The sequence below is a fragment of the Gymnogyps californianus genome, chromosome 15, assembly GCF_018139145.2.
Source record: "Gymnogyps californianus isolate 813 chromosome 15, ASM1813914v2, whole genome shotgun sequence".
Taxonomy (NCBI): Eukaryota; Metazoa; Chordata; class Aves; order Accipitriformes; family Cathartidae; genus Gymnogyps; species Gymnogyps californianus.
This window is the reverse complement of record NC_059485.1, coordinates 16,550,385-16,569,071: the sequence shown is the minus strand read 5'-3', so window position 1 is coordinate 16,569,071 and position 18,687 is coordinate 16,550,385. Positions and strand designations below refer to the sequence as shown.

Below are 18,687 nucleotides of genomic sequence, written 5' to 3'. Positions count from 1 at the left end.
GGCCCCGACCCGTGTCAGCAGGGAGAAGCCCTCAGAAAATGCTTCCCCCCCCCCCCCCCCCCCCGGGTAACCGTCGCCCACCCCGTGAGGTGAGGTGCAGCGGGGGTGGCCTTCGCTCCTGTCCCGGTGCTTGAGGTGGGAGCCCGGCCCTGTCAGTGAAGTAGCAGCGTTGGACCTGTGTGATCTTGCGTTGTCGGGGTCCGGCTTGTCCCTGGTTCTTTGGACGTCGGGAGCTTGGTGACCCTGGTGCTTTCGGCCGTAGGTGAAGGTGCGTGTTCATGGCTGGTTTCAGCTGATCCAAGTCCACGCTGGAGCTGAAAGGCCCCTCCACCCCCATCTCTTGCTGCGCATTCCCACCCACCCCTCCCCTGATGCTGGCACCGGTGTTTTGGCACCCACTTTGTGAGCTGATCTGGTGGAAAACACCGCTTTTTACATGTAAAAGTTAGTTTTCCTCTGGATCGAGTCCCTGAACTGACTTTTCACACTGTGTGCTGCTGGCAAGAAGCAGGGGATCACAGCAGCCCAACGTGAGCCTGAGTAAAGCTTTTGCAGGATTGCACCCTCAGTGCTGAGTCCTTTCGGGCTCCTCAGAGAGCAACCTGTCCTTTCCCCCGTTGTAGCATGCAGACACAGCTAGCCCTGCTGTGACAAAGTGCCCCTTGTGTGTGTTTTGACTTGTCCTTTTCTCTCATTTAACTCAGGAGAGGTGAGCGGTAAATGAGTTTTATCCGGTGCCTCTCCTTGTGCACGACTTGGTTCTGGCTGTTGATTCTCTTGCAGGTTGGCTTCGTGGTGGGTGCACAGGTCAGGGATGTCTCCAGGCCGGGTCTCGGAGCGAGCAGAAAGTTGTTTCCTTTCTTCCTGTTTTTGTCCCCATGGCTGCTAATTTCCTCTGGGAAGAAAGCTGTGCATTCTGCAGTAAAGGAAAAAATAGTCACACGTAACGGGAAGGGACAAGGCAGCAAAGCTGAAGGCGCTTCTGAATGAAGCATGGGACAAGGAAGGAGCACAGGGTGTTAACTGCAGTAATGCTGATAGAGCAGCAAAGACAAGTAGCTGCCTTGTGCCGTGACCACAGGGGTAAAAAGGGCCCACTTGGGACAAGCTGGGGAGCAGACCCTTGGAAGGAGAATTGGATTTCCACTCCAGTGCATGGATATATGTTACTCTCCATCTCTTCTATCTCGGTGGTGCAGGGTTTGCAAGAGGAGGCGATAACTCGTGTTAGATCGGTTGATATAGTTGGAAGAAACAGATGAACTTTCAGATACTTCCTTCCTTTGAGTTTGATTGTTAAAAGGACTTTACGAAAGACCTTGTGTGCCTGAAAGCTTGTCTGCCTTTTTTTTTTAAACTCTCTGTTGCTCTAATAATGGCTATCATCCCTCCTTCCTGCTGCATCCCTCTTGTGTCCTTAGATCCTCCTGACTACCACTGGGCAGCCCAGGTCCCCACTGTCTGTGTGCAGGCTCATGGGGAGCCTGCGCCATTCTTGAGCTGGGACCCTGCCAGCATCCCAAGAGGTGCTGCAGATTTGGAACAGGGGAACGAGCTTCGTTATGGTCTCTGCGCTCATCGGTCCTGAGCCCCCCTGGAAGGCAGTGGCTCTCACGTGTGGTCATGTGTCAGCGGTGTGCCTGCTTCTGTGCGTTCCCATGAAAGGAGGTTAATGCTGTGCAGCGTGAAAGCAACTCCCACAAAACTAGTTCTGCTCTGGGACTTCCCATGACAGGCCTCTTTTTTTTCTTTTCTTTTTTTTTTTTTTTTAAAGCAATACACTTGCAAGAGATCTGCCTACAAACTGGCTTTTCAGGTTCTGGGGAAAGCCATGGGCTGGCCCCGGTCTCAGGAATGTCTTGCTCTGTGCTGGGTAGGCTTCAGCCAGGGTGACGAGCTTTGGATGCGGAGAGCGCTGCTTGCCTGCAGAGCAGAGCAGGCACCTCTTCTCCAGCAAACTCACCCTTCCCCTGGCTTGGTGCTGAGAGCGCGTGGCCCTGACGTGTCACTTCAGTCAGGAGTTACGTCCCTCGAAGAGGGCCAGCACCTTGTCACTGGACTTGGCAGATGGCTTGTTTCACTTTCGTGGCCAGGACTGCAACGAGGCTGTGGCTGAGCAAGGTCGCGAGGCAGGAATAGGAATTCCTTTTGGGGTCATCAGTCCTGTTCCTCTGGAATCCAGCCCCGGAGAGTAGCCAGCAAGTCCCAGCACGTTCCCCTGAAAGCAGGGTCTGCTGAGTGTGGCATGATAGGACAGTTTATTCTGGGCACAGAGCCCACATGCTCAGATATAATTAGTAAAGATTTGATTCCATTCAGTGTGTCGGATCTCTCTGCAGTGCAAACACAGCCTGGTTAGTGCTGAAGGCCTGAGATGGGCAACATGACCAGGAGTTCTGGATTGTTTTCCTCTTCCATTCAGTGCATCCAGCAAAAAGGTTGGCAGAGCACCCCGTGTGCTGCTGGGGATGCTGCCTGCTGAGTGGGACTGGCTGTGAGCTGAAGATCCTGATGTTTCTCTATCTGTATGTCCGGAGTTTTTATCCAGCAGAAGTGTCTTTGATAAGATTCTTTCTTTGTGGTTGCTGCCTTTCTTCCTTAGTTATCTCTGGAGGCTTTGGCATCCGGTGGAGGCCACGCGCCCTTCTCGGAGGTTCCAGCATTAATTGTGACCCAACGTGACACTTCTATTAATTGCTGTTCCTGCAGCCACCTGCCTGTCACTGGTATATGATCTATTTCAGTAGAAATACTTAAAACTCGAGGATGGGTTCCTTCCTTAACGTTTTCCCTGAGCTCAGACATGGATTAGTTTCCTTTCTTTTCAGGTGAAGGGGTGCTGGGCTCCAAGTCTAACTTTATCATCATCTAGTTGGAATGAAACGGATATGAAATGTGCAGATCTCACACTGTTATTGTAAGATTGGCTCCCTGCTGCTGGGTATGTACCTGTTGTAGTTTTAAGTACCCGCACAATGTATGTGTTGCCTGGCTGCTCAGAGAGCTGTGTTGCATCCTCTCTGCTGAGAGCGTAACAATGTCTCAATGTGCGCTGTGGGTGCTGCAACCTCAATTTAGTGCGACTTGTGTCTGTGTCATGGGTAAAATGTCCCAGTGCTGCTGGAAAATAGAGTGAAGATGGTTTCTTTCTTCAGAGGAGGGGAAGCCCTGGTGTCCAGGGTTATGCAGGTAGTTGTCTTCCCAGTGGTGAGGTTTTTTTTAGCTTTGTGGTTGGTTGTTTTGGGGATTTTTTTTTGTTTTTTTGTTTTGTTTATTTTTTGCCTCCTTCAGAACTAGCAGACAAACCAGTTGAACTGAATGGACATCAGGACGTGTTGCTTACTTGGCTAGTGTCCAGTGACTCCCCTCTGATGTCAGCACCGACCATGCAAGTAATAGAAAAATATTTAGAAGGGACAATGCTAGCCCTGCAGCTATTAGTCCCAAGAGATTAGGGAGGCAACAGGCAAGATTTAACCTTGGAAGGAAACGGATCTATTGGACAGCGTTTCCCATGGTCACGCTGGCAGCTCTGTTTCTGTGTCCTCAAAGAACCCCAAACTGATTTGGTGTGTGATGCGTGCTCTTGCCATCCAGGCCTGCTCCCACGGAGTTGTAGAGACCCTCACCCCAATACAGTGTGGGGCAGGCACGGCTTGCCTGCCAATCTCTCTTTTTTCACAGGCAGGCTTGACTGTGCCATTGGGAAGGTCTAGGGGCAACCCTGAGAGAGTGAGGTTTCCACAGGGAGCAGTGGAAATCGTGTCTGTGCTGAGATTGCCTATTGTCATGTCCTTGTTAGTTGAACTTAAGGGGTTTCCGATTGCTTGCTCCTTTTTTTTTAGTCCTGCTCATCTAGCTGCTGTCCAGGACTGGTTGAAGCCCACTTAAGATCACATCTCTCATACTCGTTTCAGTCCATGCTGCTGTAGGAATGAGGAAGTGGGTTTTTTTTAATGTGTGTTGGGACGATGCCACAACGGGCAAATTAGTAGCTGGGTTTTTGAACAAATCATCCAAACTATGGTCAAATCCTTTTGAATAACAAACAGTGGCTGTTTGCTACTTGGTGAAGGGGGAGAGCTTATTCTTCATGTTAACTGTTACATCTCCTAAAGCTGTATGTAGACTGCAAGTTTCATTGGTTGTGTGCTCTGTTTGCTGCAGAGACAGCGAATGTCAAATTGATATAAGGCTTGTTCTTGCTGAAATTTCCTTTGGGTGCACTCTTCAACTATGTAGATAAACCATTTGTTTCAAATATAATTAAAGCTACTTTTTGCATACCATAGAGATGTTAGAACTATTGCGATATAGACCTGAGCAGCAGATACGTTCTCAAATTCTGGGGCCTTTAGCAACAAACAGACCTTGCCTTAGTAATCAGAGCATCTCTAAAACACAGTGATTATGAAAGGAAATGTAATTTCTTCTCAGTGAAGTAAGAAGTATCATTGCAAAATACTTCCCTGGCACAGTACAGCCTTCCCAGGGCGAGAAGAGATATCAAGACATGCCTGATCTTGCCTTTTCTGGAAAGCCTACCTTTGCCGCCTCCTCCCCTTCCTGTTTCCACTTCACTGAGAGACAGCCCCTTGCTCTGCTGGTCAGCAGCAATCCCTGCTTTGAAGGTTTTTTTCTTTAAAAAGGAACAATCCGTATGAGGTCATCCTGAAGCTGTGCAGGACGCTGCTTTCACTGTTCTACAGGTCTGGCACTTACTTGGCTTTGACTCAGTGAAAGTTATAAGAGCTTGAATTTTAAAATCTTGAGAGCTCAGACAGCTGAGTTGACGAATACGGCTTCCGTATTTCAGGAGTTACTGCCCTGTAGCAATCAGCACATGGGAGGTACGTTTCTCTGCCGCTTGAATTCAAAGCCCAGTGCTTTAAAGTGAACTGTAGAAGACAGCAGGCTGTGAGTTGTTTTGCCAAAAAGTGTGAGCGTACCTTCCTTTTCTCTCACTGCTCTGGGACTGTAATTTCACGGAGAACAGCGAGAGAGAATGTGCCATTCACTCAGATTGAAGAAGTATGGTTCACGTAGATTTTTAACTTTTTTTGCTAAACCAAAGTTAGAATTATGATGATTTCTAATTGCATTATAAATGAGTTGGTGCATTGGGCACACATGAACATACACATGTGTACACACACCTGCAGAGCAAGACAAGCTCTTCCTGCAACTGCTTTCCAATTAGACAAAGTAGGAGATGGTGTGTGGCCGGCTGTCGAGCACTAGCAAGAGTAGAAATGAGAGCATCAGAGTGGCAGGCTAGCTCTCCTATGTCCCTAGCTAAATCAGCTAATGCTTAGGAAGAGCAGCTCCAGCCAAACCAGCTCTCCTCCGAGTCCTTGGCTATTTAATTGTTCCTTTGAAGGATCTCCATTGGGCCTCATTGCTGTGGGCATTGCTGGTGGATGCAGGCTTGTTCTCTCACTTGTATCCAGGTGAACAGAACTATGGTCATGTTGGAGAAACCAGGTGTGTGATGGTGAGTGAGGATGCTCTGAATTTCAAAGGAACATACAAAGAAAGCTGGCCTGAATGGCTCAGATGCTGCGGCTTCCATCCTTCCTGAATGTAAAGTCTGTCTTCTGGTGGCTCCAGTGTTTGTTATTGTTATTTCCTCTAAGATTTTTTTAGATTGCTATTCAGCGTGGTTTTATGTAACTTTCCATAGGAAATGTTGTCATTTGTGGCAGTTTTGATCTCATTTGCCAGTGAGGCATTTTTATTTAGCACAACAAACAGTGATTCTTAGCTGCTTTTAGTACCGAGAGTCTTTGCCATAGAGGTTGGGTGGCTTTTGGTCTAACATAATTTTTGGTTTGGGGTATTGTGATCTTTTTAGGGGAGGTTGCTAATTTTGGCAGTTGCTTTTCCATCAATTGTTTATTGATGTCGTATTTTCTAAATGAACAATGTTGTAATCACCAAGAGGCATTACTTTACCAAGAAAATTGCTCTTGAGGTAGAGTGCACGGGCGGCAGCTATTCCAAAAGCAACCAGAGCCAGTGTTTACTGCTGTCTTGAGAGTCACACCAGTGCTGTGTTCCTAGCTTTCCTTGTGTCCTGAACCCTTACGGTAGTTGTGATGAATATGAGAGCTGGTAGAAAAAACTTACAAAGGCAGAATTTCAATGAAAAATGATACCTTTGTTAAAATACAGTGGTAGGATTTTGTTGCTTTTGTCTTGTTTTCTAATGTGGGGTCATGGCTGCACTGACAAAAGCATTTTTGTGAATCTTACCTTGCTGTATAATTGAGGCAATGACTGTGTCCGTGGTACTTGTGGATCAGCCAGTACTTTACTGTGCATCTATTTCACTAGTAAAGAAAACAAATCCGGAACAGGGTCTTCTGGAGCCCCATTGAATTGTTGCAGTGAGTTAAATGTGTACTAAAATAGTTTCTGTGATCACTCTTTCCTGCTTCTTTGTTAACGAGGAGCTGAAGAACGTGTAGACCCAGGCAGAGTACTGAGACAACTGTGCTTTGAGGCTGCTGAGGACCCCAGAGCGAAGGGCTCTGCCGGCTCAGCACAGGCACTGCTAGCCCAACAGGCAGTTGTGGTTACCTTTGAATAGGGTGCAAGAACAAGGCTTGCATAGATGATCCTTCCTCTGGATACACTTCCAGTGCTGGCAGTCAGTTGTTTATAACTGAAATTGTTAACATTTGAGTTGTTAATGTGATTATACTTGTTATCCATTCTGGCTACATTCACTGTGACACTGGACCGGCGGTAGTATCCTGGCTTCCTGCGTAGGCATGCTGAGATGCATCAGCCATCTGGTAGCTGGTAATAGATCTCTGGGTGGAAACAGCTCCTTTTGAGAACCAGGCAGTGCTGACTCTACCAGCTTCCCTAAGGAATGGGAGTGCTGGTCAGTGCTGGCTTCTTGCCCCCTATGCTTAATGTACTGTCACTGGAGCTATTAGCAGGTATTGTCACCAGTCCATGCCCAGATGTAGCCTGTAAGTGGGGTGCTATGACCAGAGTATTAGGATGTGGCTGCTGGAAATATGGCTATTGCATGTGGTGGCAGGCTGGTGTTCCCTGTGCAAAGCTGCAGCGTGTGTTCATGGAGAAACGCAAACAGGATGAAGATGCCAAAGTACTCCAGAAGGTTTTCCACTGCTTCCCCCTCTTTGTTGGTTATGTTTTATGCTTAGACTGTTCCGCTTGCTGGTATCTAGGTAGGTTGTAGATGGCTCTGTGTTGGGTTTACTCTAGAAGGTGGAGTTGGATGCTGGTTGCTCATTGCCCGGGCCCTGTGTGGGCTCTGATGTACAGGCATGGTGGCTAGTGCTGTGAACCTGCTTCTGTCATCTGGGTCACACGTGCTTAGGAGGTGGAAAAGGCAGCTCCTCTGCCCAGTCTGCTCTACTTGGTTCCCTTCCACCTAGTTGCTTTGTGGGTGCCACAGGCCATAGGTGAGCAGGGGAAACTCATCCCTTGGGAACCCTTCTATGGAAACTGCCCATGCGTGAGGCTTGGCTGTCAGCTCTAGAGAAATCTGTGGATGGTTTGGATGTTTTCCCATCTAATGACCCCACCAAAAGTTCGCTCTGCCTCTGGTGATATAATAGTATTTTATTCCTGCTGCACTCAACACCTGCACTGAGGGCACTTCTCAGAAGATTATTTAAGCCTCAAGAGATGCAGAACCCACCACCTCCCTAGTGATAATTGTTAGCTTCCCACAGTGCTACAAGTGTGAGTTTTTGGCCATGTTTTCACGATCGCTTTAAACTGTGCTGACTTGAGAAGCAGTCCAGTTGTCTGGCTCCAGCTGCTCTTTTTGTTCCTGCTTCTTCCCTTTTCCTTCTGCTGGCACAAGTGTTTGTGGAGCCATGTGGTGACTTGGATCAGGGAAGGAGCTTGGGCTGGAACAAACCGTTTTCTTTGCTGAGCTAATGTGAGTCGGTTCCCAGTGTGGATCACCCAACAGCTGCAGGGATGCTCGTGCCAGCACGAGGAGGGGCGCAACACAGAGGGCTGGGGGCACTGCTTCTTCTGTTGGCTTGCATCTCTTTCAAGTGGCTGTGACACCTTTATAGCTTGAATTTTGAGTGTTGGCTTCTGTGTTCTTGTTACTATTCTGCCTTTTGTCTGCTGCAACAAAAGGACCTCGAAGATCAGAGTCTGTTGCCTGTGTGTTTGCAGGTTGCAGTTGGGGGTTATCTTTTAACCTGTATTTGGAGAAGTTCAACTACAGATCTGGGGACTAACAGGAATCAGAAGAGTTTTTTGAGCTCCCTGTTTTTCCTGTCTCTTCTATATGAGGGCACCAGACCTGGATACCCTTCAGGTCCCATGTGAAGCTGCTTTGAAAGCTTTTAATGCTGGTGTTCCAGTAGGAGCTCATTTATGGTTGATTTCCATCATGACCCGCATCTTTTTCTGAAAATCAAGAAAATCAGTTGCTGAAAGGGACATCAGATCTGCTTTCCTGATCGTGGGATTGGCTCACATACATTCAGACTTCACTGGCAGATGTTTTTATTACCTATAGTTAAAACCCTCTGACTCTGTATATAGCTGAACCTTCTCCAAGTTCTGTGGGTCCCGGTTGAAGCTTTGCACTCTTGGTGTGCCTCTTGCACACCAGTATCATTCTACAGGGCTTTGCATGAAATCCAAACCCTTGGGTTTTTCCTAATGTAGCTTCCCATTTCCTGTCTAGGGGTCTGCCTGGCCCCTTCCAAGCCAGGAAGTTTCCACTGGTATTTCTCAGCTAATTAAGTGGTTCACAGTGAGATCCCTCAGCGCTGCCTTGCTTGCTTGGGTAGCCGCAGAAGTTAAAGACCTTCCCCATAGCATTCACCCCACCTTGGTGGGTTCCTGCTGGCACAGCTCTGTGGCGGTGCTTGCGTGCTGCTTTTCCATCATCTACTTGCATGCTGGTTTTATGGCCACCTGCTCAAGTGTGTAGCTCCTTTCTAGCTCTTTCTAGAGCACTGGCTGAAAAGAAAACTCTCAGGAGGAAGACTGTGTGCCTTTTAATTCACTCTCTACAAGGCAAAGGCCTCTGTTCCATCGGAGCTCACGCAAAGGCTTTCGCCACCCCAGATCCATTTCTTCCAGGTTCTACTTTGACATAAAGTTTAAAAGACAGTTTGGTTAGGGACAGGCCTTTCCAGTGTGCCACGCTGGCCTGCAGAAAAGCTATGTCTTTTAGTAAGAGGTTGTCTATTGCCCAGTCCTCCTGTCTGGTCGCTCTCCAGAGGAGAGTGCAGGGGCTCACTGTGCTACACGCGTGTTGGCGAGGGCAAATGCTGTTCCCCGAGCACTGCTCTGCTAGGCTGGGGATGGAGGAGTGCTGTTTCACATAGGCAGGGGACAAAGGCTTGGGCTATAGCTTGATGTTTCAGCTAAGCTGCTGTCATGCTGAGCTATCACTGAATAGGGTGGTCCTACTCTTCTTCTCTCAGGTTGCACAGAGCTTATCTGAAATTGTCTGAGCCCCTTCAGGATGCCACATCAACAGGAAATAATGTACTAGGGTTAGTTTTGTGCTGGTAAAACACCTTGAAGGGGCTCACTGGAGTAAGGCAAGACTGCTCTTTGGGCAGCAGCTAGCTGTCAGATTGGCTTGCTTGCAGGTGGAAGGCAGGGCCTTGGGGAACTGTTGCCTGCGTGATTTGGTGTAGGCTGTTGTAGGCGGCATCAGTCTCTACCAGCACTCAAGCAGAGCTTGTGCATGGCAGAGGGCAGTGAGAGAGGCAGTGGGTAGTGTGTGGGAATGGTAGTCCTGCCAGCTCCCTGCTGTGCAGGGCTAAAAGGGCGGTGTGTCTGCCTAGCTTGCTGCCAGGCTTGTGCTCAGAGGTGCCTGGATTGCTCAGACCCCAGCTTCCTCTTGGCAGCCTGTGGGTCTGCAAAGCCTTACAGCATCTCCTCTGAGCTCGGCAGCAAGGGTCGGGAAGGCAGGAGAGAGCCCTGCACAGAGCCGCTGCCAGGGCAGTGCTGATGGCCGTGTTTCATTTCCCGAGGTACTTTCTTAGCGTGGGACATGGTGGTGGTCTCAGCCGAAGCCTGGGTGTTGCTGGGGCCTTGACAGCTTTCCCCAAGAGTGCAGGGTCACAGGCCTGTTCCACCTTCCCCGTCCCTGCTTGCCCTCAGCCCTTCCATCTGGCTTGTTTTAAAGGTCTGGCTCGCGCGTGGTATTTGAGATATTGTTTGTAACTTGTTGGGTCTGATCCATGCTAGATGGTTTTATTGGCAGCCACGAGACTGAAACCCCACTGCTCCTCTTCTCCTTGGGCTTCCTGCCTTTTCCCTGCTGTGCCAGCAGAAATCCTCCCGGAGAGAGAGGCACAGCCAGCAGCCCGCTGTCTCCCCTGGCTCACTCTGTCTGGAGAAAACATTTAGGATCCCCATTTCTTTGCTGTCTCTCTACCCGGATGCCTGCCGGTGTGCCTCAACCAGAATAGCTGCATGGGCAGACCCCTTCAGGTACACGGGACTTGCCTGGGACTCTGCATAGCAGACACTGCCAATACAGCTGTTGCAGCGATGGGGGTTTGAAAAATGGAGAAAAACAGCTGGAGGCTGACCATGGGACGTGGTGATCGGATTGCAGCGGAATAGCCCCGGTGTCTGTTACCTCCTGGGGGTGTCTGTAAGAACATGCACACGCTGTGCTGGAGAGGAGCAGTGTTGTTGGAAAAAGCAGATGATGTGTGCTTGTGTGATAGGGTTGAATGAAGTTGGTTTTTTGTTTTGTTTTTTTATTTGGAATGCTTTTGGGAAAAAAAACAGCTTTATTTTAAATGGGAATGCTGGTAAAATGGAAATTTTGGAAGAAAAAAAATCAACATGGGAATAGCTTCAGTTGTGTGTTTAAATGGAAGGATGGTGTGTCTTTGAAATGACTGTGCAAATCTCTGAATGTATTTGAGATGCCTGTCAGTTTTAGGAGCATGCTCAGGCTTCTGTACAAGGCTTTTCCTTCTCTGTTTGGGTCGGTGGATTTTACTAAGCAGCTTTTCTTGGTCATGTGCCAACTTTGGAATTTAATGCACTCTCCCTCTTAGCCTGACGCACAGCGCCGTGGATTTGGCTTTTGTTCTGGTATTGTGACCTTCCTTTGGCATGGAGCTTTTGAAGATGACTTTCCCAGAGTATCTGCAATATGCAAGTTTTTTCTTTTGTTTGTTTATTTTAATTGAAATGAACTTTATTAACCATTTTTGTGCTGCTAACACAGTTGTACATGCAGCTGATCAGTTAGAAGAAGCTAGATTTGCAAATGCTATGCGTTCAGCCTGTGTGCTGGAGAAGAGTTTGTATTTCCAGATTCCTCAGTTTTGTGATGCTGAGGGAACAGCTTCTGAGCTGACTAGCAGTGCAGGTGGTGGCACCAGAACTGGGACTGTGCCAGCACTGGGAGAAGAAGTCCAGGCAGGTATTGGGCCATTCCACCTCTTCCCAGTCTCTTCAGACAGTATCCTTACCCGCATCTCCAAGGGCTCTTACATGGTTTTGGTAATAGCGGAGGCTTCGCTCTTGATGCTACTTGTTGGAATCACTATCTTGACAGTTTACAAAAGTTGAGTTTCACGCCCCAATGGCTGTTCACAAAAGCTTGAAAGCATGAACATTTCTACCTACCCAGGATGATGAAGATATTTAGCTGATGTCTAGGTTGGTGAAGCATTTTCTGGACTTTGGGAGATGCTGCAAACCACAAGCACATGTGAGAGGTCTGGGACAGCTCCTGTCCAAGGACTGAGCAGCTGGATGTGGATCCCACTGTGTTTGTGGGAAGAGAGGATGGTAGGAAGGGCATGGGAGAGATCTGTAAAGTCAGGATTGGCATGGAGAAAGAGGATAAGGAAAAGCTGTTCACTCTTCTAGCCCAAGAACTACGGGGCATCAAGTGAACCGAGGAAATGGCAGGTTTAGAGACAAACTGAAGAAGATGGCTTGTCACACAGCACGTGTTTCAGCTGTGGAGCTCTTTGTCACCTGCAGTTATGAGTATGAAAAGTTTGCTTAGATTAAAAAATGAGTTGGATAAATTCTGGAAGAAAAATCATTGGATGGATATGGAGATGGATACAGAACCATTAAATGCAAAGACATCTCTGGCACAAGAAACCTCTGAGTTATTCATAGCACATGCCATGACTCTGTCCTGGGAGATATGACTGTTGAATGATCCTGTACTCTGTACTCATTGCCAGGCATTCTCTGTTGGAAATGAGATACTGGCTTTAGACGGACACTTGGCCTGACCTGGCATGGCTGTGCTGTGTATGTTCCTATCCTGCTGCTGTCAGTGACCTCTTGAAAACACTTGTGAGGACAGTGCTGAGAAATTGGGATTGAGGATATGGGACCATTCAAACGAAATACGTGTCAATGCAGTCAACTTTGAAACAAAGCCCATTGGCGCGATCAAATACATGGACACTGTATCCTGAAACACTAACCCCTAAAAATAATCAAGGGGTTAGTGTGAAACTCAGCATGTGCTTTTAGTGCAGTGCTGAGGCAGAAATTAGTGACTGCAGCACTTTGAGTGAGGACCAGGTGTAATAAGGGGTGTTACCTGCCTTGCAAAGACTACATTCAACCACCCAGCTGTACATCTGTGTACACAGCTATACATCTATGTACAGCTAGTCTATACATCTATGTATACAGCTGGATCCACATTCAGTCTCACCGTTAACCTCCTGGAGACCTGCCTCTTGTGTCCGTACCCCAGTCTCTTTTGTGCCCTGGCTCAGAGGCAGTTGGCTGCCCTGTGCTGTGGCCGTGTATTCACAGTGTGCAGAGAATCAGGCCCTGCTAGGGGCTGCAAGTTTCATCTTACGTGTTTGTAGGCTTTATTCTTGGGCACTCCAAATGCACACATGTAGTTGGGAATGCTGAACAGCTTTGCTTTCACTGCACTCTTTTATTGGGAAATGAACATTTTAGTGAGTAAAAAAGGTCAAACTGGTAGAAGAATTCACTCCTGAGTTAAGTACTCTCTTTGCAGTCACCCTTGAAACTCACTTGGTTTTTAAATACTGAGTGCACTTACACAATTGTTATATATGCATTTTGATGCTTTGCTATTTAAAGAACTCTTTAACTGCTGAACTTGGGAGAAAGCAGTCCATTGCTCTGTCAGCTATGTGAATTTCATCTTGAGATCATCTTCTTGCCTAAAGTACAAAGTTGAGTCAACTTTGGGGGTAATCATAAGGTGTGTGCGTGCTCTGTCCTGTTCTTTGCATGTGGCATGTGTGCACGCTGCTGGAGATCGCCGTGCACTAGTCTGCAACGGTCGCAATGAAGCCAGCGTGATGGATACATGGACATCCCTGTCTGTAGCAATTTAGGAATAGGGACTGAAAACAGATTTCATTGGAAAGTCTTTCACGGAGCGCAGCGTTGTTGCGGCAGCTTTTGGGCAATACAGGAGTGATTCATTCACTGCCTTCCTGGCTTGGCCTCGCTGTTTGATAAAGCTGCAAATCTTACACGTGTTTGTATGCTTTACACCCGAAGCACCTGCTCACAAAGGCAGCTCTGTAGGTGGACAGGAAGGAAGTCGAATGATGTCTGCTCATTGAAGAGATGCTGGAAAAAGAAGAGTTGCCAGTTCAGAGGCTCTGAATTTGCCCTTGAAGGCACAGAAAGAAGGCTCTTGAGTTGTGTCATGAGGGGCATGTGTGAAATAGGTTGTGTTTGGTCATGCCAGAGCGGTGGCTCTGTCCCTCTTGGCTGGTCTCTGATTAGAGCATCTCAGGAAGACCTGGCATTTGTGTTCCTCCTGGGTAAATGCTGGAGCTCTTTGCATTGCACCAAGGGAGTTTTTCGGGTGTGAGAAATCTGCTTTGCTTTCTGACCTCACTATGAAGACAAGTTTGCCCATTTTGTATGCAAGACTGAAAGCTGTTTTATAGCAGATTTACCCTTACCAAGAGCAGGCGGGAGTTCCCCTAATACTTTCACTATTCTCATCTTATAGGATGTTAGAACAGATGCATTTAGTCACCCCTGCGGCTAGGGGTAGAGGGAAGGAAGGAATTGTGTCCCTCTAATGTGCGGCACTGCGTCTGTGCACACAGGACCGGGGTGCATGTACAAAGGGCATGTCTGTACAGGCTAGATCATGAATTCCCAGACTTTTGGGGGCCTGTGGTATTTGCTGAAACCCAACCTTCATCCACCTACAGCTGAGTCCTCCCTTTCTGTCGTCCCGGCTCAGCTGAGCACGGCGCTCCTGGCAGCCAGCCCAGCTTGTGTGACTGAGCTAGCAGCTGGTCTTCAGCTCCTTTTAGATGAGATTCTCTTCTCCTAACCCAATCCAGATCATACCCCACTCCCTTTTGTTGACCTATTTCCTCCCCCACCCTGTATCTTTTGCAATGGTAAGCTTCACTGTTTGTGCAGCTACCTTTCCAGAGCAGCTGCAGTGAGCAGTGGGAATATGGTGGAAATGCCATGAAAGGCAGCGTGTGTTTCAGAGAACCAGTGCCTAATTTAGGTTGGGAGGGACCTTCGCAAGTTGTCTGGCTCAGCCGCCGTGCAAGGCAGGGATAATTCAGGCTGCTCAGGGCTTCATTTGGTTGAGTGCCGAATGTCTCCAAGGATGGAGGTCCCTCTGCCTCTGGTCCTGTCCTAGGACTTGGCCACTCTCGAGAAAGAATCCTTGCATATTAAACTCATTGTGCATTTAAAATCAATTGACTGTGTTAACATTGTCAGAGCACTGAGTTTTAATCCGACCAAGAGAGCTTTTCTCCCACTCCCTTTCAAATCATGTGCCTGCTAAGTTAACTGGATGCTTATTCCGCCTGTCCACCATGGTGGGGGAAGAGGCTGGGATTCTTGATTTTTTTTTTTTTTTTTTTTTTTTTTTTTTTTTTTTTTGGTCCCCTGTCGGATCTGTGGCCTAGGACAATGCAAGGAGGGAGCTGGGAGGGAATTGAATCTGTTGTCCCATTCAGCACACATGCTTCCCATTGCTAGCTTGCAATTGCGTGGGTGCTAGGAGAGGAAGAAATATGGGCTTATGGAATAACTTAGGTTGGAAGGTACCTGTGGAGGTATCCGAGCTGATCACCTTCCAATGAAATCTATTTTCCTAATTGTTTCTCTGAGCATGCACAGTAAAGTAGGTGCTCTGCCAGCCTGAGAGAGTCCCGTGGTCCCTGTCCCACTGCATGCAACCTAAACAGGAGCGGAAAGTCGCAGTATAGTAGAGTGGGCAAGATGACAGCGAGTCACTCTGGTTACTTTGGCATTTTGGTAACACAGCGGTTTTTATTTCAATACCATATCGTTGTTTATGTATGAAAACCACTCTTAGTTCAGGATTAGTGCCAGTTCTCTAATGTTCGTGCTATACTTGTATTACTCCGTGCACGATGTCGTGTTTCTAGAAAATGCCTACCTTTAAAAGAGATTAGAACCAGCAATGAGAAATGGCCACTTGCTAGTTGCTAAGTAGTAGTTAGGTAGGAAAGTGTGGTGCTTGGCTTTGAGTGGGCAAGGGTGCCTGTGTGAGTCATAAGCTGTTTTTAGAGGGAGGTCAGTGGCTTTTGGTACTGCAGTTACTTAGCTGGTTGGACTGGATCCAGATCTCATTAAGATTTAATTCATGACTGGTTCTTAAGGAATCTGGATCTCACAGTAGTCTCGGCAAAAATCTTGATGGGAGGTGACTCTCAAACTTGTGACTGTGGTCTCTGGCACCCGGCTCGAGGTCTTGAAACGCGCTGTGTCCTCCGAGTGTCTGGTCCTGGCTGACCAGCGCGGACACAAGCTGTGATGCCTGAACCCTCACGAGGCACTTTGGGAAGTTATCCAACGTGGGGCTTGGGTCTCATCAATCACAGCCTGGGTCACAGCCACAATCAGGGCGCTCTGCTTGGCCCTCCCGGCACGTACCGTGTCAGGGATGAGCCTGGCCCCCTCCTGACTGTGATTTCTCCCCTCTCCTAGGCCTGAGGACAAACGTGGGACGATGTCGGAGGTGCGACATGACAGCACGAGCAGTTTACAGCGGAAGAAGCCACCATGGTTAAAACTGGACATCCCGGTGCCGGGGCCTGTGTCGGTGCCAGAAGAGCCCCAGCCTGTGCAGGTACAGAGGCTGGGGGCAGGAGGGAGGGTCTGTGGAGCTGTGGAGGGGGTGTGCAGAGCCCCGCTGCTCTGAGACCATGCCTGTGCCCGTGGTCTCCAGCAGTCCTGGCTGAGAGAAAGGAGCGTATGATGGCAGGTCACGAGGCCGTGTGAGAAGGGGCAGAGCCATTGGGTAAATTTATGATCAGTAATTAACTCCCCCTTGCAGGAGATGTGGGAGGGATGAGGGTGGGTTGCTGACATGCTCAGATCGGTGGATGTGACTGTTTGGATGTGGGGATTGTGAAAAGTGTCCTGGCTGGGGGGATATGGGAGTGAGGTATTCAAATAAGCATTTCTTAAGGGGACTGGAGGAGTGAAGGGCTCCTAGACAAACTAGGAAGTGCTGGAGCTCATGCTGAAATGAGCAGGGAATGAATCTGACTTATGAATAGCCAAGATACTGACGAGAGCCTGTCATTAACAGCAGAGAAAGAACAGTTACTGGCAACACGAAGCTGTTACCAGCATGAGGAACATAAGAAAATCACATGGGATTGAGAAATAAGTAACATTGAAGAGTGCTGAAGTAGAGATGGGGTGATAGGCTAATAGGAACTGTGCAAAGTATGAGACTAAAACACCTGTATTTGTGCTGGGACTAGGAAGAATAACAGGAATTTCTGCTGCAAGGTGGCAAAAACTCTCATGTACGGGTGAGACCTGGGTAGGATGATTGCTGGGTGCTTGTGTGACCCTACTGCAGGAACAGAGACTACCTGCACCAATGGCAGAGCTGGAGGGTTCTCACTGCCCCGCTCCATGGGTTGGGGGGCAGTGCCTGGGTTCAGCCGCTTATGTGAAAGAATGGTTTGGCCATCAGAGGAATGAAGGGTTATACAGCTTCCCTGGAGGGGAGTTGAGGACAAGCTTGTCTTAAGAGGGAGCTAATGTTGCGCTTGGAATAGCAAGGACCGGCCTCTTCGCCATTCCTTGATCCAGGGACTAAGATGCACTTCAGTTATGTGACAGCTTCTGGCAGATAAGTCTTGGTCCTGGTCTTCCCTTGGAAGGAAAGTCATCGGGGTTCAGTCTGCAGGGATTAGAAGTGGAATGCAGGGTTTTAACAGTGCAGGTTGAAACCTTCCAAATCACTTGTTTAAGGCTTTGATGGATGTTCTTTTACCTGAAAACTCTAAATCCAGCTGGGCACCTTCTGGAGAGACACTCTGTACTTACAATGGAAGCTGGCAGAGGTGATGTTCTCCTGGAGGTCTGGTGTGCACAGCACAGGCTGTCAGGATAAGAGTGCATAATGGGCTCCTTTGGCTTATAACCTGAGTATCTATGCATTGTTTTCACATAAAACATAACAAAAATGTTAAGATTAGTGGAAATTATTAGCTTCCTGGGCTAAAGGGGCTGGAGTAGCAAGTAGTCTTGAGGCAAACACAGTGACAAGAGAAACAGTTGATCAGAGCTTCACTTGCCAGAGCGACAGTCTGCTCAGCCTGCATTTTACAAATGGGAGATGGTGTCTCTGCCAAGCTGATGAAAAATTAATCCAGAGCAGCCCTGGGGAGGCAGTTGTGTGAGCTGAGAACAGTCTGGTGAGTTGGGTCATATTTGGTAGGCGACATTCAGCCAAAACATGCCAGGAGCTTTCAGACCTGAGTGTGTCCAGACAATTAGGTTATGAACAAAGCTGATGTGGCTTTCCCATGTAGCCTGCACCAGGCAGCAGCTACAGCACAGACCCACCCACAGCTCTTGCAGGCTTTTAGTGCAGATCCAGAGTCACTTATGAAGCAAATCTCACTTACTGTGCTTCTCTTCACCTTGTGGAGTGGTCTAGGAGTGTGTGATCTGGGTTCCTTCTGGCTAGAAAAAAGCCAGGAGGATATGTTGCAGGAGCTCATGTAATACACTCCATCTACAAATGGACATCAGTCCATGGGCCAGGCTAGAGCCAGTGTGAAAGGAGACCCGCCGCAACATGCAGATGCTGTGTCCTTGATGCTAACTGTTCTGTTCTGCAGAGCCATTCCTGGCTAACATGAACGTAGTCCTTGTTAGCCTGATTTTGCTGCCTGACTGCATGCACCCAGCTTGTGGTTGGGGTGTTGGGCAGCTGTTGAATTGCTAACTAAATGTTTCACAACCTGACTGGCCTTGTAGAGCATCACTCTGAGAACGCTGACTCCCCTCCTGCTTTTCTTCACAGTCAACAAGACGTCAGGCCTTTCTGCGAAGCGTGAGCATGCCTGCCGACAACACCCGTGTGCCCTCCCTGCCTAATGAAGTGAGGAGACCAGTGCTACAACGACAGACCTCAATCACCCAGACCATCAAGAGGTGAGACACTGAGTTCATGGAGCCCGCTTTACTGGATTCTGCCATCCATTGCCATCCTTTATTTGTAGATTTGTGGTACTCTGCTTGTCCGATTGCCTGGCACTTAAGTGGCACGCTGTCACAGTAGGATTACGTTGTCTCCCTTGTTACCTATCACGAGGTTGTGGAAGAGGGTGGGTGCAGATAGGTCCCCAATATATAAGCCCAGTGGTGCTATATTGCCTGTCTTTAGTAAGTCAGGAGACAAGTCCTGGG

At 48.3% G+C, this 18,687-nt stretch overlaps 1 protein-coding gene across 1 annotated transcript in view; it reads left to right on the top strand.

The window, feature by feature from the left end:
* The first annotated feature begins 210 nt into the window (after window positions 1-210).
* The window catches only part of RHBDF1 (rhomboid 5 homolog 1), a 38,370-nt gene continuing 19,893 nt past the window's right edge, over window positions 211-18,687 (top strand). Inside the window, exons 1-3 of the mRNA XM_050905872.1 lie at window positions 211-268; window positions 15,958-16,099; window positions 18,302-18,432. Of these exons, the coding sequence (XP_050761829.1) occupies window positions 15,980-16,099; window positions 18,302-18,432 (251 nt within the window). The 5' untranslated portion in view covers window positions 211-268; window positions 15,958-15,979. The remainder of the gene's footprint in view (window positions 269-15,957; window positions 16,100-18,301; window positions 18,433-18,687) is intronic.